Source organism: Ostrea edulis, chromosome 3, assembly GCF_947568905.1.
Source record: "Ostrea edulis chromosome 3, xbOstEdul1.1, whole genome shotgun sequence".
In the NCBI taxonomy this organism is placed as follows: domain Eukaryota; kingdom Metazoa; phylum Mollusca; class Bivalvia; order Ostreida; family Ostreidae; genus Ostrea; species Ostrea edulis.
In genome coordinates, this window is record NC_079166.1 from 33,962,744 (window position 1) to 33,986,731 (window position 23,988).

At 35.6% G+C, this 23,988-nt stretch overlaps 1 protein-coding gene across 1 annotated transcript; it reads left to right on the top strand.

Moving 5' to 3' along the window:
• Positions 1–2,695: 2,695 nt before the first annotated feature.
• LOC125673754 (xaa-Pro aminopeptidase 1-like) lies at positions 2,696–22,815 on the top strand. Its single transcript, XM_056160523.1, has 22 exons — positions 2,696–4,163; positions 4,784–4,908; positions 6,917–7,027; positions 7,996–8,059; positions 9,093–9,197; positions 9,807–9,905; positions 10,013–10,159; positions 10,974–11,069; positions 11,606–11,693; positions 11,894–12,026; positions 12,189–12,305; positions 16,335–16,421; positions 16,715–16,765; positions 16,896–16,957; positions 18,055–18,204; positions 19,380–19,440; positions 19,660–19,738; positions 20,161–20,265; positions 20,651–20,728; positions 21,712–21,788; positions 21,973–22,071; positions 22,385–22,815. The coding sequence occupies exons 1-22, from the start codon at positions 4,106–4,108 to the stop codon at positions 22,595–22,597; spliced, it is 2,205 nt and encodes a 734-aa protein (XP_056016498.1). The 5' UTR covers positions 2,696–4,105; the 3' UTR covers positions 22,598–22,815.
• Positions 22,816–23,988: the final 1,173 nt, after the last annotated feature.

The following is a 23,988-nucleotide window of genomic DNA, read 5'->3' on the forward strand; positions in this document are numbered from 1 at the left end:
GAATGTGTATCTTCAGTATAATTAACGCCTGTTTACAGACAGAGAGAAAAAAAAGTTAAGCATCAGAAAATTCTTGAATTAATTTCTGAGGTCACCAATATTTTCTTTGTAATATTATTTCTCATGTACGCTTCACTGTACATTATATATAAACCTATTTTTTACATTTAGAATACAGGAAGAGTATTTACTCCCTCAAGTCCAGATATCCTTGCTATCATCAGACACAAGGCCAACTTTTGTGCAATATGAATTATTCTGTCTCGATTGTTTGGACTACAGCCGACTGCATGCAAAATTATCCGGATCATCAAGTACTCTTAGTGGACAAAGAACATTGCAAAGTGATAGAATTTTATTGCTGCAACTTAATTATTTGGACAACAGCTGACTGCAGAATTATCCGGGATCATAAAGGACTCTGAATGGACACATAACATTAACAGATTTATACTTTTAATATTTCCATTCCTGAATGAATTCAAAATCAACATGTGTTGATAAAATATACGAAGTAAAACAATAACAATCATTAGTGTATTTTTTATTTATACTAAACTATTTGACACACGAGTTTTATTTTAATCATACAGGATATGCAAATAATAATAATAAATGAAGAAAACGATATTAAAATTCAAAAACAAAAAACAAAAACAAAAAACAACAAAAAAAAACAAAACAAAAAAAACCAAAAAAAAAAAAACCAACAAAAAACAAAAAAAACAAAAAAACAACCCTGAGTGCTTAATATTCCTGAAGATGTGAACATGTAAAGCATTGTACTTAACTGTCACTCCATCAAATGTTTTAAAAATATTACGGTTGAATAAACAGTTATTAGAATTTAATATACTGTTTAATGCATCCCATGCACACATTTATCTCGGTTAATATTGGCTCGTAGACTGCTGGCATGTGGATTTTATCCTTTCTTTAGCCCTCTAGACTTAAATACTCCCCTGGCTAATATGTAATACAGTTCAACTTTTTTATAAGCCAACTGTCTTCTCAAGGATAAAAAGCCGGAATGTTTAAGGACACACATTGTTTTAATTGATCACAGATGGTTTTCCAGCTTTGGGTTTTGCTGGAATTTTTCTGTGGAGTACATGTTGATCCCAATATTCAAAGTTGAAAAATAAGTGATTGCACCATTCGGTGTTACACAAGTCACTGCTTTGACGGTATGTCAGCACTTACAGGAACTGTATGTCATGGCCTGGGTATCAAGGTGTCTGGGAATATTTCAAGAGAGTAGTCTCAATGGCATCAATCCATCTAACCTAAATAAAACATTGGAAGAAAAATCATTTTCATGCAATACATTTCTCTTCATCTGAAGGAAGTTATTGTAAGTCTTAAGTAAAAGCCATATTCTTGAATTTAGTAAAACTAATAATTGTCTATACACAAACTGTATTTATACAATCTGAAACTGGTTTAGGGAGAGAGGATAGAAAAAGTCAATGCGGATGGAGAAGGTTTGTTTAATAATAATATTCCCAGTAAACCATCAATACTGTTGTATCATGTTATCAAATTATATCCCCCCCCCCTCTCTTCCACCAAGTGCCAATCAATGAATCCACTTTCTAAAACATCTGTTGTTTTATAATATCAAATACTATAACTTGTTTTTGGAAATTTTGTAAATATTACATTTATCAAGGTTTAGCAGCAATAATGTAGCCCTCTCCGAGTTTTTTTTTACTCTGACCCCCCCCCCCCTTGTTTTAAAGGAGGGGATTACATTATTACAGCTAACGAAGGTCATGCACGCACGACGCCGATAAGAAATCAGTGAAGTTTTGTTGTATATGTCATGGAAAGAGTACTATTTAGCAGTGCTACAGCTGCCGTGTCTAGGGATGTTTTTCGTAAATATTCTCTCTATAGATCGTAAATTCATACTCCTCCCTCTATAAACATTTGATTTATACAATTTCAAGCGTGACTGCATGTGGTGTATAACTGTGTACATCATGATTTGTGGATTGTAAATAAATAAATGTAATTCTATTTAGTAATACTTGAGCGTATATGTAACTAAAGACTGATGATCGGTATGAAGGCCCTACAGATGTGGTGACAAACAAAACCAGGATAGTTATTATTTAATGGAAATCAAGTTCACTACCGGTATTAGAATGCATTTATACTGACCTACACAACTTTCCACATAACGTCCACTTCTTTGCATCGACCAAAAACCGAAAAAACTGCAGGATATTTCCAACTGGTATGATTTCATGCAAACCGTAAAGGTTTGTTTGTCACCGGAAGTACTCAAATCTCGCGTCATCTCGTTTGCGAGCTTACAGCCCCTATAAACCTGAAATCAACGTACAAAATTTGATAGTACGTGGTCAATTGTCAGAATGAAAAATACCCAGTGATGTTATGGACAAATCCATACTGTCAGGAAGTTTGTGTGCGGCTTTGTATTTTTATTTCAGTCCCGCCCGATATTTTTCACTCAGGTAGAGACGTCACCAATTTAGATGAAGTTCCACAAATTTTGATATATGCATGACGCACAAGGTCGTAACGGTGGAGGTTCTTTTAAGATGGCGGCATAGCCTACCATGACATGGAACTTTCCGGAAGTGATGCGACACACTAGTGATTCAATTGTATAAGTATCGAAGAACTCAAACTCTATCTAGAATTGTCTGTAACCAGGGTAATTTCTTTTATGTTATCTGGTGGCGCCCAGTTTTTATTGGTGGAAGAGAGAACCCAGATACAATGTACCTGTGAAGAAACCACTGACCTTCCGAAAGTAAACTGGGAAACTTTCTCACTTACCGGCGCGAGCGTGATTCGAACCCGCGTCGACAGAGATGAGAGGCCGTGTGATTTTGAACGCGATGCTCTAACCACTCGGCCACGGAGGCCCCACCAGGGTAATAACAATAAATAAAAGAAATACTTTTGAGGTGGACTGGATATCTACAGACAAGTTCGCAGAAATAGAGACCCTCCTTCTCAATTTTGGAACTGATTATGCGCAAAATGAATTACTAATAATGAGATATTTGTCCAAATGTCCAATGGTCAATTTGGTTTTCTGACCCCCCCCCCTCCGATATTCCTTCGTACGAACCCAGGCTCATATATACTTTGAGTAACATAGACACTCACCACTTTAATAGTTGAATATAAGTGTACCATCTTTATGTACAGGTATATATTATGATAGATATATTCTTATTTGCCAATTAATATTGGGAGTGTCCATGGCAGAAGTTGGACAAGTTAGCAAAAACCTGTAAGGAACTTGACATTTTGTTTTTGTTTTTGCTGTGGGAGAATTTTGAACGGCAATAAAACAACAGCGTTGAAAGCAAACAGCTTTTAAATATAAGACGATGAATCAGGATACAAATACCAGCCAGTGTGGTAAAGGTTACCGCTAAATAGGGCATTTAGTGGAAGCTTCCGAGCCAGCTAGTCTGGTGAATTTACAACAACAGCATCAACAATATAGATATTTGTCTATATTACAGACCTAGTTAAATGATTTACTTTACAAATTTGCAATACATCGTCTTATTTAAATATGTATGCGCCAATGGTTTTTAGAAATGAAAGTAAGTCACGTCATTTTTTTTCTTTCAACAACATCACCGATCTGTCAACTTGACCAGAACCCTATATGACAAAATATTATTATAAGGAAGCCGGTTGAGCAGAAATATATACCCCGAAATACAACTTCACTACATATATTCATGATTTGCGATATAAATATAACTTTTCTAATTAAGTTATCTATATCACTACAGCATTGATAATCTAAGGAACATATATTATATATAAAGAAATTAAAGTATACGTGAACATATTAATGAAACATGATTTAACCATTTTTAAATATATTGGCACAAAATTTAAACTTTTTGATTTGTAAAAAATGGAAACAAAGTGACATATTCTGTTTTTGTTTCTTTCTTCTCCTATATTTTGTTTGTGTTTGTTTTTAATTTGGTGTTTTCCCATGACGTTAACACCCCTCTGTACCTAAAGAAAATACGTTTGACCCCGACCTACATTACACAACTTATCCAGAGATCTAGAAGCACACGCTGGTTGGAGAAGAATGGAAGCGCTTGGTTCTCTTTGGATTTTTATGCTGGGATTAATCTGCGTCCATACAGGTAACTAAGACAGGAATGTAATTTATTAAGATATATGTACATCAAACCACTCTTATTTGAGTTAACTTCACGGCGTCCTATGTACATAGCGGATTGTGAACTTATGTGGATCATCATCCCAATCTTGTAGTCTTCTAACCCAAAATACAATGCACCGTGTAATGTATTATTCCAAATATTTACGCTGTCTCAGTCGCGTGCTTTAAACTATAGTTCGTAATCCGTTCATAGTCAATATAAATTGATTGCGTCGCGTGCTGAAATTGGTGGGGTCACAGAGAAAAGTACGATTTGTAATATAAATATATTATAACGAATCTATGATCATGGAAGATGGCATATTCGGAGAATATCTTAGCTTATCAAAATAGAGAAAAACAATTATATATAGACTGTATTGCTTTTAGAAATGGCTTACCGTTTGCATTGAAAACCACATTAAAGTTTATATTTTTAATTAAATATAACAAGTGTCTTGTGATATTCATTAGCATTATGTTGGTTTTTATTATTTCCGAGAAATAAAATGCAAATGAGAGCAGCGTAATTGAGACAAGCAATTCAGATAAGTTTGTACAAATATATGCAAGGTTATCATTTCCTTTAATTAACAATTGCAGTGGGTGTTCAAAGCGTGCATGTTGACGAGGTTCATCACCGAGTGAAACGCGCTTTATCCACAAGCAGAAAATCAGAAATTCGAAATTTATCTCCAAACGACAGGCCATCATGCCCCCAAGAACAGGTAAGGTACCTCGAACAGAGAGAAAAATCAATTGGATCATATATATTTGTTATAAATCTTTTCATTCAAGATTAAAACTAACTGATGAATGAGAGATATGGTTGTATGAAAATGAAAAAGTGAAGATTATGGAAAATTGTCAATCTCGTAAATCCTATAAACAATTTGAAATGGAGAGCATGACAAACACAGACCCCTGGGATCATCAGAAGTGGGATTAGGTGCTTAGAACGAGTAAGCATCCGTAATCAAAATCAGTGTAACGAGAACTATCTAACAATTTACATGAAACACATCAGACAGCAGTCGACCTAACAACAGTCAGTTAACCATGAAAGAAGAAAATACTGTTTTATCTGGGTCCGAGAGGTATTCAGGGTGTGCTGTGGCATCACGAGAGTCATTATTAACATTTCTTATCACATAATGAATGTAGAGGTAAATATATCTGTGTTATTTATGTGATAATTTTTTTTATCAATGTCAAGTGCCTGTATGTATGCACATGTGTTCTCAAGTGTTTGTAATGCAATTGCATAATACTGGCGTACCAAAGATATTTCTTTGTAGTTGATCATAAAGGCTATACGTTATTTTACAATTAAGAAAGTAATTGATCAAACATTGTAAAAGTAATTATTACACAGAAGAGTCTTTGATGACAATTTGGTGAACTTAAACAAATATATTAGTAGTTAGTAATATTTTATCAGGGAGGATACACATAGTGAATTTCGTGATTTTTGCCCCTATACGTGAGATAACAATCTCCGAAAAAGCCTTGATATATCGTACCAATATCCCTGCGCACTCCCATATCAATTTTGACAGATTTCTAAGTGTATTCGGTTACAGAGGGTTTCAATTATTCACTTTTGGTAACGAAAGTGCATTATATAATGCTCATCACATCCAAGAGGAATATAAAACACAAGCCAAGTTAATGCATCAATTTGAAAACACATTGCGACGAGTTTCATTTACATAAACTCTATATTAGATCATCACCAACATAATTTAAAGGAACCAACTTTGAACACATCCTAGATAAATCAATCCATTTGATATATGTTTTCGATTTCATATGGAGATATTTTAGTGTAATCAAAGAATGCCCATACATATACGGGTCCTGACAATGTTGTATTTCGATTGTACAATTAAGAATATATGATTTTGACGAATAAGTAATGAACTGTCTTTGAAAAAAAACCCCGAATCTACACATAAATTTGTTGAAATGTAGAAATAAAAAATGACAAAGTAATTGGATGTATATATTAAGGTCAATGTGTAGTTTGGGGTCCATTTAATACTGAATTTGACCTTTGGCACGCACTTTTCATACAATACATCTTACGAGTTTTTTTATTCTTTATATTTTGTCCTTGTATTGATTAGTGTAACTGAAACACGAACATAACATCCCCCTAAATAAAAGTAGAGTAATGTGTGGTATCAATTCCAAACGTTTTGTTGTGGTCTATGTTGGGGAAAATTCCCGACAAAGTGAAAGGCAAGTGAAAAAGGAAGAAAAACACCGATTTGGCCAATCGAGTTTGAAAATCCATATCTGAACCATGATTTCTCAAAAACTGCGTGTACAAGTAATGCAATACATGAACGGTGAAGATAGCGAACAGTGATCAATCTCATAACTCCTAAAAGCAATACAAAATAGATCAGTTGAATGTATTTATCGGTAGTCAAACTCAGTGTCCTAGGAACGGCCAAACAATCGGTATGAAACATGGCAGTATTGCTTTGTTTCAAAATATAAATTTATGGGTGCACAATTCATCTACATCTATGTTAACAAAATAAATTCTGGTACATATTCTAAATATTTCAAGATGTTTCCGCTTTGCTCGCGAAGTTTGAGTAGCATGTCACCTCATTGTTCCGCCTGTCTAAAGGAGCGACTATAAGTTCTGTCTCCGACTAGATGTGCCCTTGCATTTGTAGCCATAGTACCGTATACATGTAAATCAGTTATATATATTTACAGCCCGCTCCACCAAACCGAATAGTGACGTCACAGAGACTGACCGCCCTGAGAGATGAGATGAACGGTGAAGGGATACATGCCTATATAATTCCGTCAGGGGACGCTCATCAGGTACTTTAGACAACATAACAATGGCCAGCCCAAAATGTTTGTCGATAACATCACAAGGGGCTGCCCATCAGCTAATGTTGCTAACATCACAAGGGGCTGTCCATCAGGTGTTTGTGCTAACATCACAAGGGGCTGTCCATGAGGTACTATTAATATCATCACAAGGACTGTATATCAGGTGCAGTAAACTACATGACAAGAGTCTCCGCATCAGTTAATGTAGACAGCATAACAAAGGGCTGGCCATCAGATACTGTAGACAACATAACAAGGGGCTAATAACCAGACACTGTAGACATCATAGCAAGGGGCTAACAATCAGGTACTGTTGATAACACCAAAAGGGCTGTCCATTAAGTACTGTTAACGACACGACAAGAGTCTTCCCATCATATACCGTATACAGCAAAACAAGGACTTTCAAATAGGTACTGTAGGCAGCATAACAAGGGACTGCTAAACCAGATGTAGACAGCATAACAAGGGTTTCCAAACAGATACTGTAGACAGCATAACAAGAGGCTGCCCATCAGTAAATGTAGACAACATAACTAGGGCTGCCGAACAGGCACTGTAGACAGCATAACAGGGGGCTGTCTTGCAGCTTGATGGGTAAAACATATTCTTCGTGTTGATGTCTGCAGAAGGACCATGCATGATAAAAGTCAATATCCGCCCTATTATGTACATTAAGAAAGGAGAATAACATTGCCTTGTAAATTTCCATGTACGTGATTTGGTACAGGTGTATTAAGATTATGTAGTCGGTGTCTATCAAGTAAATTGTGTTTTAGTTTGTAGTCCTCACAATTTGTCTTTAATTGCATAATAACCATTTATGAAAAACAGTGATATAATGTTAGTTTTATGGATCTGAAATTTAATACCATTCGAACATTTCATTAAATATGCTTTAATAACTACTGAATGTTGAGTGTTTTATGCATCATAACTGTTCATTGTTGTAGAGTGAGTACACATCCCCATACGACCAGAGGAGAAGATTCATATCGGGATTATCGGGATCTGCCGGTAAACCTAGAATAAATGACAGATTGTGCTATTAAATCTCACATAATTCAGCTTTAATTTACCATATAATTTATCTGGAAACCCATGCATATTACAAAACGTCTACCAATAGATAAAATGAAATACATATTCAGTTGAAAATATATATAGTATCATTATGATAATTATTCCCAGTGATTCAAATTATCGCATTTCGTTGGTTCGGTGTGTTTTTTAAAGTTAATTGTGCTGTCCGAACAATTTCCTAGTAATCTCGAATTCATTTCGACAAGAAAATGGTTTTGTACGAAAATGATTGTTTGTACAGTACCATCTATGTAATACAACTATCACGATATGTTGGTCCCTTAAGCCATCACCTTTTGTTACGAAGGTCATTACATTAAAAGAAGTTTCGTCTTACAAAAAAACGCGGCTAAAATCTAACATAAAAAATCTGTATATTTTAAATCATACGGTATTACATTTTTATAGAAGTTTCTTGTTAGGCAATGCATATTATAATATACCTAAATTAACACAGATATCACGCATCTGAATCCATTATTTAAGTCTAAATAATGTTGTCAAGCCCCCGTATAACGCAACGTTAAAAGTTTTAAAGAATTGTTTAGTCTTCCTGTAGTGGAAATTAAATCATGTAGGTCTATAGTTGATTCGCGTGGAAATTGTCATGGTATCTTATCGTAACTTAGTGTTAATCTGTATATGTGTAAACCTGCTTGTCAAATTCTCGTCAAGTGTTAGTTCTTATTTTTCTTTGATATTTTATATGCAGGTTTCTGATTCTTGATGTATAGCACATGTGTGCAGTGCATTAATATTTATATCATATTGTTATCAAGAAAGTGCTTCTTATCGTGTATAGGCATTTAGATTAAGTAAGAAAGTAGAAATGGAATAATTGGATAAAATTTTCCGTCGAGTCCATTTTATATGGAACTCATTCTTGAAATTTGATTTTACACGCAATAAATCAATCGCTTTATTTTACATGGTACATATCTAAACGATATATATTTCTGACCTCTAGGTTACGCTGTTGTGACAAGTGCAAAAGCGGCATTGTGGACAGATGGTCGGTATTTTCTGCAAGCGGAAGCCGAGATGGACTGTAACTGGATTCTAATGAAGCGTGGTCAGTTGGTGATAAGTTTCTTTATTTATAAACATGTACATGTGACTACTTTGCGTTTTGTAACATGTATATATTTTATTCTGAACACCCCCTTTTTTTTTTTTACCTCGGAATTATAAAGGAAAGTGTTGTTGTTTACTCTCTGGTAGTGTGAAAATAAATCGCTAGGGGAGGTCAATGTAAAACATAAAGCAGCGGGAAATATGTAACATGTTGGGACCACTAAAATGGTTCTGAATTGTATATTGTATATCTATGTACTGAATATAACTAACATTTATTGACCAATTTCAACTGGATAAGAATATGTAACTAATATACGTTGTAACTTGTACTGTTGATTGTCAAGTAAAGACAAAGGACGAGACAACACTTCCATCAATCACATTTCGATAAATCATATAGGAAATTTCCATCGCGTACAATTAAAAATTAACAAATTGCAGTAGCATTGTAAAAAATTTTGTATCACACATGAAATCATACAATTCTCTGGAACCAAACCGATATGGGTTGCTTCCTTATCTGTTGCCAATGATCTTACAGAGATTCGTTTTTTTGTGGACACTGTCTTATTTTTAAAATCTGTATCATTTTCTGTTATACTAGGTGTAGCAGGTGTCCCATCCTCCACTGAATGGCTGATATCAGTTCTAGAAGGCACAACAAACGCCAAAGTCGGAGCCTATCCATTCTTAATGGGCAGCAGTAAGTATCAATTTGACATGAATAGGGTAACAAATCACACAATTACGAATTCTCAAAAGAAAGATTTGAGATAATTCTATTGATCACAATTTTATCGATGTTTGCAGGTAGTTGGGAATATTATGAGGAAGAACTTGTTAAGGAAAATATCACGATGAGAAAGACAAATGCAGATTTGATTGGCAAAATTTGGACAACAGGACGTCCAGCAGAACCGAATTCCCCAATTAACGTTCTACCATACAAATTTTCTGGTATGTAGCATGTAAAACTTATACGGTACCAATTTTGATGCACCAGATGCGCATTTCGACAAATAATGTCTCTTAAGTGATGCTCAACCGAAATGTTTGAAATCCGAAATAACTATGAAGTTTTAGATCTAAATATAGCCAAAACCAGCGTGCAAAACAAGTGGAGCCAAATTCGTCCAAGGATAAGAGCTATGCATGAGGGAGATAATCCTTAATTTTGAAATGAATTTCTAAATTTTATAACAGCAATTAAATATACATCCGTATTTTCAAGCTAGTAACGAAGTACTTAGCTACTGGGCTGTAGAGACCCTCGGGGACTAACAGTCCACCAGCAGAGGCCTCGACCCAGGGGATGAATATTGGTATGAATGGGACGTGTCTACTGAAATTAAATATGTTGATTATGAACAGCACAAAAAGTCTCTGGAAGATCATAAGTAAAACTTACAAGAGGCTATCGTTAGATATTCAAAGAAATGTTAGTACTTTTAGGACTTGTAGGCCGTTCCTGAAACACTGATTTGACTGCGTATTAATCCGTTTACTTGATGCAAGGTGATCAAAATATAGGGTTCACGGCAGGTGTGACCGATCAACAAGGGAAGCCTACTCCTTCTAGGCACCTGATCCCACCTCTGGTATACCCAGGGTTCCGTGTTTGCCCAACTCTATTTTTTGCATTCCTTATAGGAGTTATGCGATTGATAACCACTGTTCGTTATGTTTGCTTTACATAAAGTCCAAAACTCCCATCAATGATTGTAAGATAGATATGAAAAAAAAAAAAAAGATCTAGACTATTTCTATCTAGGACGCACTTGGGAGGACAAGATAATCGACATGCACAAGGCAATGAAGGATAGAGGCGTTGACGCGATGATTGTCACTGATCTTGACGAAACAGCTTGTAAGTAGGCGTTCTAAACAGTAAATCATTATATACTTTTTGTCTTTACCAGACAATCAGAAAATGTATTGAAAAGGTAATGAAAGGGTATCCATTACTAATCTGTGTGGGCTTTAGACAGAAATTAATTTCAAGGAACGATTAACATGGTCATGATGTATTGTTAATACAGTTTCACTGATTTTCATGTTTAAACGGGAGGCTACTCTTCCATGAACATGACTCCTTACAATGCCAAGAGCCCCCACACATTTAGACATGTTTGTATAGTAAGATTTTACAAATTGTGAGAAAAAAATCATCCACAAATAGTATTTATGTGACTGTGCTGTCAATCCTTAAAGCTTTGTTACCCAGATTAGTAAACATTATTTATGATAATAAACTATACACTCAAGTAGATTATATGATGTATATACATGTATTCATTTATTGATTATGGTTGATATGCATTTAGATTGACATTTTTGAAGAAATAACTTATTTTGACATGTTTTGTCTACAACATTTTCTTTCATGATTTCAATATTTCCCAGGGTTATTAAACTTGCGAGCATCTGATATTCTATACAGCCCGCTTTTCCTGTCTTATATCATCGTAGACAGAAAAATGAACCAAACAACGTGAGACTTCCTTATTATTAGGCCTATGTGCATGTCTTATTAAATATATTGTGATTAAATGATATTATTTCTAAGATCTGTTCTCGTGTTAAAGTTAAAAGATAATGTAATATCACTGTGTGCAGATGACAACTTGAATAGTGATCAAATTTTATTTGCAAATTAGAGAGTTGTTTATGATGCGGCAATATTTTTGTTAGACTATATATAAGAGACTATACCAGTAAGCTGACTCGAGATCCCACCGACCCAGAATCAACTCAGAAATTATATGAGCATCTTAACACAGGAAGAGATGGTTCTTGTGGTGGAAAGACTGGGTATTGTGTAACGGTAATGCATGTACATGTAAAATACAAAAGCAATGTCGAACATGTAACTTTTATAAGACAACCGAACGTCTTTGATTATTTATTATCTTGTTAAATATAAACTTTTGTTTTTAAGCGCATGTCCTTCTTTCGGTAGAACTTCGATCACTAATTGTAATTGCAGGTTACTGAATATGATCCAGTTGTATTGACGAGAAGAGTGGAGAGCGTGGTCGCTAACAGTAGGAAAGTGTGGATCTCCCCCTTTTGTAACTACGGATTGTTCTCCCTTGTGCCAAAGGTCGGTTGTTTGTTTTACGTCCCGTCGAAACTAATATTGAGGCATCATCAGTTGTAGGTGAAGTACCACATTTTTAGACCTTGCTCTGCGCTTACTGCTGCGACACGGGACCCCCGGTTTTAAGGTCTTATCCGAATTGTCGTGATTTAGTTAAATTTTGATTTCCATAGAAAACACCTCTCTTGATTTGCACACACTGAACTTATACGTGTATATAATTGGATCACGTTCATTGAATCACATTGCTATTTACACATAGTAATAATCTCATGTACACCGTCACGCGCTCCTTGGTGTAGTTGACAGCGTGGTCTCATGTCGGACCTGCCTGCATCCGAGAAGTGACAATGTTTTCCACATACAATTTCTTTTAAGTTAGTATTGTACATTCTGGTCTTTTTGTGACACTTTGCAACTTCGCTCGAAGGTCAAACAAACTGAAGACAAATGGTATACATGTGTAGATAAGCACATTGGAATCGACATAACTAGTAAGAACACGCGCAACCTTATTACATATGTGAAGGTGATACCTGGTGAGGAAGTTGCTCTACAGCATCAGTTCCTAGTTTGTGATATGTTGATTGACATGCCAAGTACAAGAACAAGTTTACACCTCGCCTGAACGTCTGGAAACTCAAGGATCACACAACTTGCAAATACGTCCAGGAAGCCTATCAATCGCATGTATCGGCCTCAACAAGGGGAGCCGGAGCCACTGCTGAGAAAATCTAGGCTAACCTCAAAGCAGGTTTGCTGAAGACAACTGAGAAGTTGTGTGACATAATACGATCCCACTGATGGCGGCAAGAAACTTGGTGGTGGACAAACCCTGTGGAGCAGACCATCACCGCTAAAACGTTAGGTGATAAGGCCTAGAAGTCCGGAAATGGGACAAGAGCAGAGTCTGACGCGGCCAAACGTACACCCAGACGAGCAGTTCATCATGATCGCTATGAGGAATAAAAACAGGTATACGAAAACGTAGATACCACGTCTTCAGAGGTGTACCGCCTTGCAAAGCAGAAACGAAGGGAGAATGTTGATGTTGTGGGCGACAAACCATTAAAGAATGAGGCAGGTGAGATGCCATTGAACCAAGAAACAAAGGAGAAAGCTTGGCTAGAGCATCATGAAAGGTCTCTTAATGTGGACCTTGACTGGGACCCTGAACACCTTACCGATGAAGCAGCACTGAAAGGGCTACATGTTCCAATCACAATTGATATGGTGAAAAAGATGAAGTTGGGTAAAACAGCTTGACCATCGGGAAAAGTAGTGAAGATAAACAGAGATGCAGGTGACACAGGTGTATCCATGATCCGTGACTTTGCATCCTTTTACAAGGGCAAGGGTAATGCTGTGGAAAGGGGCAATTATCGTGGACTGAAGCTAACAGAACAAGTCATGAAAGTCCTGGAGAGGATTGTGGACAGCCACATTACGCAGTTGGTGACAATCGATGACTCCCAGTTTGTCTTCGTCCCTGGCAGAGGTACAACTGACGCACTGTTTGCTGTTCGGCAGCAGCAAGAAAAATACCTGAGAGTAGATAGGGGACTCTATATGGCGTTCGTAGACATTGAGAAGGTATTTGACTCTGTTTCGCGGAAGTTGATGTGGTGGACACTGCGAAAACTTGGTGTGGAAGAGTGGATTATGCGTCTGTGCAGGGGATGTATGCCTATGCCAATGCTCGTAGCTGTGTTCGCGTTGGTGACAGCTACAGTGAGAAGTTCGCTGTGAAGGTCGGAGTCCATCAGGGGTCAGTACTCAGCCCTTTGCTCTTCATCATCATGTTCGAGACTCCTTAACGTGAATTTCGCACCGGTGTTCCCTGTGATGATCTGTATGCAGATGACCTGGTTATCATTGCTGACTCATTGGATGAATGTGTCAAGAGGCTCCTGACTTGGAAGGAAGCTATGGAAAGGAAAGGATTGAGAGTGAATGCGGGCAAAACCAAGATCGTGATCTGTGGTACGGGTCTTGACCTACTTCAGAACTCAGGCAGCTTTCCATGTGCTATCTGTCGTACATGTATAGGCAGCAACAGTATTTTCTGCAATGGCTGCAAGTATTTCGTGCACATGAAGTGCAGTGGGCTCATGCACCTGGTTGTGGACCCTGACTTTAGGTGTTTCTAGATGCAGGGGAACGTATCGCCCTCTTGATGGCAGACCATAGAGTAATGTCGAATTTCCGGACAAGTTGAAGGTTGTAAGTTACTTTTACTACCTAGGAGACATGCTTTCCGCAGCTGATGTATGTGGCCTTGTAACATTCCGCGTGTGAAGACCGCTTGGAAGATTCCAAAGTTCAAGGAGTTGCTACCGGTCCTGACATCATGCCACCATGTAACAGATCATATTTATCATCTGACTGTGATAAGAGCGCTCTCATGTTGCATTTTCAGCATATTTATAGTTAGATGGTTTTTATCAGCATGGGGCTCACTTAAGAAGAAGTTTTAAGTAGGATAAATAACTCGATGGTGTTGAATAGATTAATGAAAACATCTCCACCGAGGGACTTTGATAGAAATGCTCTCTTTGAACTATTCAAAACAATCGAGTTATTTATCCATTACATAACCACATTAGATTTTCATGTTACAACATGAAAATGTTAATGCATCCAAACAAATGGAAATAAAGTCTAAACTATAGATTTTATCAATCTCACGATACATCTCAGACGGTACCTTGATATCCGCACTGAATTGTACATTCTCATTGATTTCCTTTTACATATCTGTCAAAGTGTTCGTTAGCCATATGGCGGCTTAAGTTGCTGTTACGTTCAGTAAATTCTGGCTAACTTCACGTTGTCATCCACGAGTAATTCAATAGAAGTTATGACAAATGGAAGATCTGACGACTCCATTAATACTCAGTATTGAGACTAATTTACGGTTAGTTGTATTGGATGTGCTTATAACACACTCTGCCACTGAGAGGGCAAAAATGTAAGAATATGATGCTATTCATTCAACTCAAACCGCCATAAATATTAACTGCTTAAAAAGTTTTAAAGGGGCATGGACACGATTTGAGCTGAAATTTTTCAAATTTTATTTTTCCATTTTTATCTTCTAAAATGCTTAACTAAAGTATTTCTATTGGTCAACCAAAATTTGAATATCAGTTGTTGAGTTATAAGTGAGATACAACACTCACTATTCTTTGTTATGTAAACAAGGCTCGTGCCATGTTTTTGTTTACATTAGACTGTTTAATAGAAAATAGTGTGTTTAAAACAAAATGAGATGTGTCAAACAATAGAAAATATCTAATTGTGATAAGAATGGACTTAAAAATTGAAATAATCTCCTTTAAACGAAACCTTTACTAGCTTATTTAACCCATGTATACAAAAACATGGCATGAACCTTGTTTACATAACAAGGACTTGTGACCTCGGTATCTCTCATGTACCTTGACGACTGACATTCAAAGTTTTGCTGCTCATTAGTAATAACTTAGTTAAGCATTCTAAACACTAGGAATAAAAAAAAAAATGAAAATATTCTGCTTAAATCGTGCATGTCCCTTTAAATACGTGACGACAAAGTAGTGACAGCATAGGTGTTGTAAACGTGCGATGCACCGATTTCACGGAAAATGAATTAAATGCAATGTTTAACAACCTGACATGGGATTATTGAATGATCATTACATACCTGAAAAAGACATAGAGATATTCCATTGGCGAAGACAGCTGAGTAAGAACTGAATTTGTTTAATGGTTAATAAACCGATCTTCCTGCTTTGCGAATCAGACCCTGGGGGATCTACATGTATACTCATTTTATTTCTTGTCCACAATTGTGCGGAATACGTTTCCTGTATCTGGGTATTACTGCATGTACTTACTACTGTGCTTTAGTCCTTAATATTTTGCTGGATTCCTTACCACCGCCTTGTGGTTTTTCGGAGGACGTAGTGGAAACGTTATGCTGCTAGGTGTGTTGGGGGAAGGCTTAAATTGAGTTTTAAGTTATGTACTTGATTTCAATTCTCTTTGAAGGAAAAACGGCTTCAGAAAAATACACCGATAAGTCTACAAAAGGCAAGGAAAAATGAAATAGAAAGAAACGGAATGATCAAATCACACGTAAGATTTCTTACCTTTACAAACGGACTGTAGAATTACACTAAGATCTTCCAGAGTTTAAAATACAATAGAAAGAAATTAATTGATGAAGTTTCGTGTAAGATATTCGAACATTATAAAAGAAAAATGTAACTGATGGAGCAAAATATTCAAACTACACAGAGGATTTATTACCGCAAATATTGAAATATCTACTATTTTATTAAAAAGGTAGATGCATTTAATTGTTCTAATTGACACATTTCATACCACAATAAAGAAAATAAATGAAAATAATGATTTCACATTTGCAGGTCCGTGATGCAGTTGCATTGATATCATTCATGGCAAAGTTAGAAAAGGAGGTAAGAAAAATGATTTCAAAAGAACAAAATATGATTCCATATTAGGTGAATACATGTGAATAATACAATACATTAGTTTGATACAAGCCTAATTACAATGCATTCACCAGAGTGTCCATTGTCAATATAGGTAAAAGCGGGAAAGAAATGGACAGAAGTGTCCGCAGCCCTGGACTTGGAAAGATTTCGAAAGTGAGAAAATATACTTTAAAAAGTTTAAATTCAGATTTTTTTCTGCAATATGTCCATGAGAAATAAGCATGGTAAGTTGCTTTCAAAGAGACGGCAATCACAACGAAGAATTATCTAGGTTTACATGTCCATCCCTGGAATATGTGCATGCAAGAACTAAATTGAAAATATTTGGAGGTATGAACTGCGACGCCTCACGGTGGCATAATTCATGAAACACGTTGACGCTTCAACATACGTATATCAACGTGAACCGTTGCAGGGCATATCCAAACATATTTTCCAAAAAATCAATATTTCTTAGATCTATACTATATAAATACTGCTTGTAGGTGAGGGTAACATTGAACATTTTCACCCCCGAGAAAATCGTTGTCAGCCGAGGTAGTTACTCTTAACTACATGCTCTATTTGTATTATATACTGAAAGGTGAAGATAACGAACAGTGATCAATGTCATAACTTCAAGAAGCAATACAAATTAGAGATATGGACAAACACGGACCCCTGGGCACACCAGAGTTGGGATCAAGTGCCAAAGGATGATTAAGCATCCCCTATCGACTGTTACATAAACAAAAAAGCAGAAAGATTTACGTCTGTTGACATTTTATCAATAACTGTCATGCGCTGTTTGTATATCAATGCAGGTATTCCCGTTTATTACAAACCCTCAAACGACGTCGACTAACAATCTACGGCGAATCGTACAATGTACGCACATAAAATTGACGCATGTGATACTTTTTATGATATCACCTATTGTCAAGTAATGTTACTCGTTGCTAGGTATTACATGTATCACTCTAGAGCACACGCTTTCTATTCTCAGAGGGAAATATGTTTTTCCATCTGTGTTTTGGTCAATCAGATTCAAGGTTTTTTTTATATGAAAGTATAGTAATGTACTTTAACTTCAGTCGGAATTTCTAGCCGTTGAAATTGAGTGACTATCATTACAATTTGTAAAGATATAAAAAACATTTTGCTATGTATTCTCACATGTAACTTTATAACGTGGACAATGTTACATTATGCAATATAAAAAACCACCAGATTTATATATTCATCCGCACCATACATAATTTCCTTTATAGAAGACAGATATACAACCGTGGGTTGAGCTTTGATACTATATCTTCAAGTGGTTCTAATGGAGCTGTTATTCACTATGCACCTACTAATCTCACTGACAAAGAAATCACAACAACGGAGATGTATCTTCTAGACTCTGGAGGACAATATTTGTAAGTGGACCAAACCTAGTACTTGTGTATCACACTGTGAAATATATATTTTATGTAATTACTGTGTTTGAATAAATCACCTGCTATTAAAGAGTGCGTTCATCTCCATAAAAATGATGAAATTAAATAACAATGATCAATCTCGTAAACCCTACAAAGCAAACAAAAGGGGGGGGGGGGTCAGGTTCCCTGCTTACAGTGTTTATATATTTCAACTGATTCTATATGCAATACCGTGCCCTATGTATGATCAGTTTTTAAATCGAGCCAGGCTACTTACAAACAAGTTGATGTGACAGGGGTGTCAAAAGTCTCTTACAATCAGGATTTTGCAAAATGTATGGTTAATATAACGATCTAGTTTGCCAATACAGCATATAATTTGGGTCAACTGCTGTCTGAAATGTTTCATACCAATTGTTAGACCGTCATTTACACATGCACTAATTAATAGTAATTTGTGGGTGAATAGAGGTTATAAGGAAGGTGCAATCAATTTACAAAATGGCTGCCAATTTCAAATCGGCGCCAAAAAACGTAAAAAATTCAAGGTTCTTTTGTGAGAAGTTTTACGAAAGTGCTTCAACAGATCGAATTCTAACTGTGTGGGCTGATAGAGGGTGATGTGGAGGTTTGTAATTAATTTTCAAAAAAAAATCAAGCTTCCTTCCGCGCGATTTTATGAAAGTGTCATAATAGATCCAATTCAAATTTATTGAGCTGGGGGTCATGAGGAGGGGTGCAATCAACTTTCATATTTTCAAAATGACCACCATTCCAAAATGGCTACCAAAAACGTCCAAAGAACGAAGTTATCTGATTTCAAGCAAATTTTAGTTCTAGAGTAATTTAATGATCCTGCGTTCATTGTCAACATAAGCATTTTTTAAACTGCCATTTTCAAGATTGCCATCATATACCGAACTATTTCAAAGTGTTATAGTTTCTACGAATATTGAGTTCTTTAGACGCAAAATTCTATGTCAACATGAAGATTTGAAGTCATCAAGATATGACAGAAATTTGTATTTTGTTCCTGACACATCCTGTTCTGATTATCATGACATAAAGGTATAGTCAAGCCTTGCTTTACAGCAGGGATACAAGGTTTCCATTACATATTTTCTTTACAATAAAAAGAATATGTTGTTTTATTCTATGTATATGTGTTACAGAGATGGGACAACAGATGTCACACGGACCTTTCACTTTGGAACCCCTACAGACTTTGAAAAGGTATTAAATTTTGAGGATATATATTACTGCACACATCGTCCACTCAAGTACCGTTGCTTTTCCTAATAAGGATACATGTCTTTGATATGAGATTTCCACTTTTAAGAGAGTAATCCATTTGAGGAAATTGACCTTTTATGAAACTGGCCCTTGATTTTCGAAACACGAAAAAGATATTGAAAATATTTAAGGTTTTGTCTTTTGTATTTTAAATGACAGGAATGCTACACACGCGTCTTGATGGGAACAGTTGATCTCGCAAGTGTTAAATTTCTGAAAACTAGTTTTGGACCCTATGGTAAGAGTACTTCGTGAAATATATCATTGATAAAATCAATTCATATGATAAAGACCCACTGTTTGTGCCTACTGGGGCCTCATTGGACGTGTATTATTCACAGTCCTGTATTCATATTACTTTCAATATGTTTGAGCCTACTGGGACACTGTTGAATCCCATTAGGAATTGTTGATAGTCCTTTAATCCTATTACATTCAAACAGTCTGTTACTTTCCATTATATGATTTAAAAGGACTTATTGATTTTCACATCATTAAAGTGACAAAGCGCTTGTCTATGTTTTCTGAGTTAAATTTCTAAACATAGTAAACATGAATTCAGGGTTTTGAAACAGAAACTATTGTTTTAACAAAAAGTTCATGCATGATCGAGAAGCTACCTATGACTGTTATGAATATGTAAATTGTTATTATTGTAAGGTCGTGAACTTGACATTTTGGCCCGTCGTCCACTCTGGAACGTCGGACTTGATTACAGACACGGAACAGGCCACGGGATCGGAATGTACTTGGGTGTTCATGAAGGTACGTTACAAGGATACATCTTTATGGACTAATTAAACCCGATGAAGTCTCTATGGGTTTTTTCACACCATTTCTAAGTAATTGCACATACTCAAACAAATCAAACAAACTTATCCTTCTATATTAAATATTTTGATTTGTGTGATAGATGAGTTATTTGCATATCACGTTTAACCTTCATAAATATGACAGTACAACTGTTTCAACACAAACAGAATTACCACATGACAAACATACTGGATATTTTGTTTAATTTATCGTATTCATGTATGATATTTAAAGTTACATATTCTAAAATGATGCATACACAAGATCAAGTTCCTTGCGAATGTGTCATTAAATCACAGTTGCATGAACACAAATTGACATATCACTTTGCTTTCAGGTCCAGCACGTATTGGTATGAATGGCAGACAACCTTCGTATGATTCGCCAATAGAAGAGGGTCAATTCTTTTCTGATGGTAATTACATTCTTAAATCATTATCATTATAACCATAAAAGAATGAAGAACATGTCATTAACTTCCCATATTTATGTAGCAATATTCCATTATCACCTGCATAACATGTGTAGATATCTCCACTGATTCGATACAGAAGAGCTTGTTCTGTGTATGATCAGTTTTTGAATCAAGACAGGCTACTGACAAACAAGTTTATAGTGTAGAGGTTTCAACAGTCTCGTTTAAAGTGAGGATTTTGCAAATTCTAGGTTCGTTATAACGATACAATCTATCATTCGGTCAAATGCTGTCTGACATGTTTCATACCGATTGTTAGGTCGTTCTTGGCAAACTGAGTTTGACTACGGATAACTCCGTTTGCCTGATGTAGATATATGTCTCACGGCGGGTGTGACCGGTCGACAGGGGATGTTTACTCTTCTTAAAAACCTGATCCACCTCTGATGTGCTTAGGAGTCCGTGTTTGCTCAACTCTCTATTTTGTATAGCTTATAGGAGTTATCAGATTGATCGTTATTCGTTATCTTAATATGTCATTGAAATTTTCATTTGCTAGAAATGCATGTGGGTTTTTCGAAACTGTATTTTCGAGTATATTATGAGAGTCATGATATAATATATACATTCATTAACGTTGTTTTAGTAATATGTCAATGGTATTCTGTTGCATTTTATTTTTTCGATGAAAACACCTACCATTCAATTTGGTAATTGAAAAGAACAAAACTAGAAAATGTATATATAAAGAAGAATGTGTAGGTCGCTTGAAGTGTTAGGAATGGTAAAACAATGAATACCTATGGATAGATCTCAGTTTTTGTGGTATGCGTCACTGTTCGTTATATTAACATTTTCATCTGTATAATCGAATCCATCTATTATGCAAATTATTCAAGGGTTATATGAAGTTTTTTGTCCACATAATATAAACAACAGACAAAGATTCCTAAATAACTGAATTGTTGATATTACAAACACAGAACCTGGATACTATGAAGACGGGAGCTTTGGTATACGGTTAGAAAGTATAATGGTAGCCAAGAAGTTTGATTTGAAGGTTTGTGTACATTTATACGTATATATACTGATTAATATGTAGACAACAATAGTCTTGACAGTGTGGAAGCAATGAGATGCTTACTTCTTTTTTAATCGCACGTACACAACGTTTATAGGAAAGAGACAGATTTACGTGTATAGAACTGTAGAAATATTTACACATGGAGTTTGTTTTTATGCAGTACAAATTTCCTAATTCGGAATTTCTTGGATTTGAAACAATCACTATGGTGCCGTTTGAACCACACCTTATAAAGTATGGCATGCTGACCAAAGATCAGGTATCGTGTGTTATATATACATGTATCAATTAGAATTGTAGATTTTATTAATAATTGGAAACATCCGTTGGATACATCATTACATTGTATCAACGGAATTTATTCTCAGTTTTAAATGTTTGTTTTTAAATGAAATAATTTATATAATTTAAGGTACAAACAAATTATTCAGTCAGATGTTATGACAATATTGTAAATTTCATTTTGTTGACGAAAAAGGAAATATAAACACCTTTAGTGAAAGAAGTACATGCAAATCAATGTTCTAGAACATTAATGTGACAGAAGAGAAAACTTTGAATTACTTTTACAGACCGAGTGGATTAATACCTATCACAAAACAGTGCAGGATACCATAGGTCCATTGTTGATAAAGAATAACCGAGAGGCTTATGATTGGTTAGAAAGACGAACAAGGGAGATCACTCACAGTGTTAATGCAGCGACCAAACGATGTCATAGTTTCTCCAGTTCTGTATCTATGTTAACGATGTATGTATCGTTCTTTGTATTGCTCACAAAGTGATGATTTTGAAATTGGTGAGCTTATCTAATAATTATTATAGGTGTGAGTGGATGTTTTGTGTATGCATGGATGCTTATTCTAACTTTTGAAACTTGTTTGAAAACACGGAGACGTACAGTTTGTATTTGTAGAAAGGTACATTTGAATTTATGAAGTGTAATTGTAAATATTTACATTCCACGGTAGTATCGTTCCTATTAAATGACTTGTATAGTGCATAACATACTTTGAATGTTTTTTTAAATAGTAATGAGAGTATTCTTATTCCTTTGCATTCCCTAATAGAATTTCGGGATTGAATACTGCACAGCGCCACAAAGCAGGTTCCTTCCCGTGAAGATACGGAACTGTGATAAATCTAATTAAAGCAATTAAAACAGTTATCCCACAGGCTGACCAGTTCTCATCAGTCATTGTTCTTTTATTTCACATAGTTGTACACAATAAACAAAATTTTGAAGTATTCAGACCATTAAACGATTCATATATTTTTATTTATTTCAGCAGAGAACTCGAAACAATACACGTGCCAATTCATCGCTACACGCTCGCCCTTTATCTTACAATTAAAATAAATTACGCGCTAGATTACCCTACTCACTGGTCTATGTATGCATTTATAGAGTGTGACCATTTCACCGAAGCTAGAAGATCGTTTTGCCGATCTTAAAAGGTCTATATCCTTGTATATAATAGCAGTGAAATTGACTTGGCATCCATTCAAGTGTTAAGATCCACCTTTCTTCAGTTTTCCACAGTAATCGTAACTTTCCGTCAGCTTTCAATTGGTGGTCATGACAAAATTTAGAAACTGAATAAGAATACTTTACATTTGTACACCTGTTACGCTTCAAATACAATGTTTCAGAGTAGGTAAATGAAAATACATAGACTACAAGAGCAACACACATACATATAACAGATAAATTGTAAAGCTCTATAAAATGTCAGCTTCACAAGGTTGCAGTTCCATAAAGATACATGGCACTGTGGCAAAGATCAAACGGATTTTTATTCCACGAACTAAACCGGAATCCTTTAGCACAATTGAAGATAAAGATCGTGGTAGTGAATTAAGTGAACAAAGAGCATCTGATAATGATAAACTTCTGAAGAACAAATTGAATAAGAATACAATTTCCACCTCCTGCCATACTGAAAACAAATGAAGGCTGTTCATATCTCCAATGCAAGAGAGTGTTACAAAGGGCAATAACTCTTTCTGATGTATTCTGGTGTGTGCACCAGAGGAAAGTATTCGTTTATGTTGTTATCTTTGGTTTCTCCACAAATGTGTTTCTATACCTTTTTAAAGTCAGATTCAATAAGTTTTACTAGCATGTGAGTTTACAACAAATGACTGGGCAAATATATTTATCACTCTCTAAAAA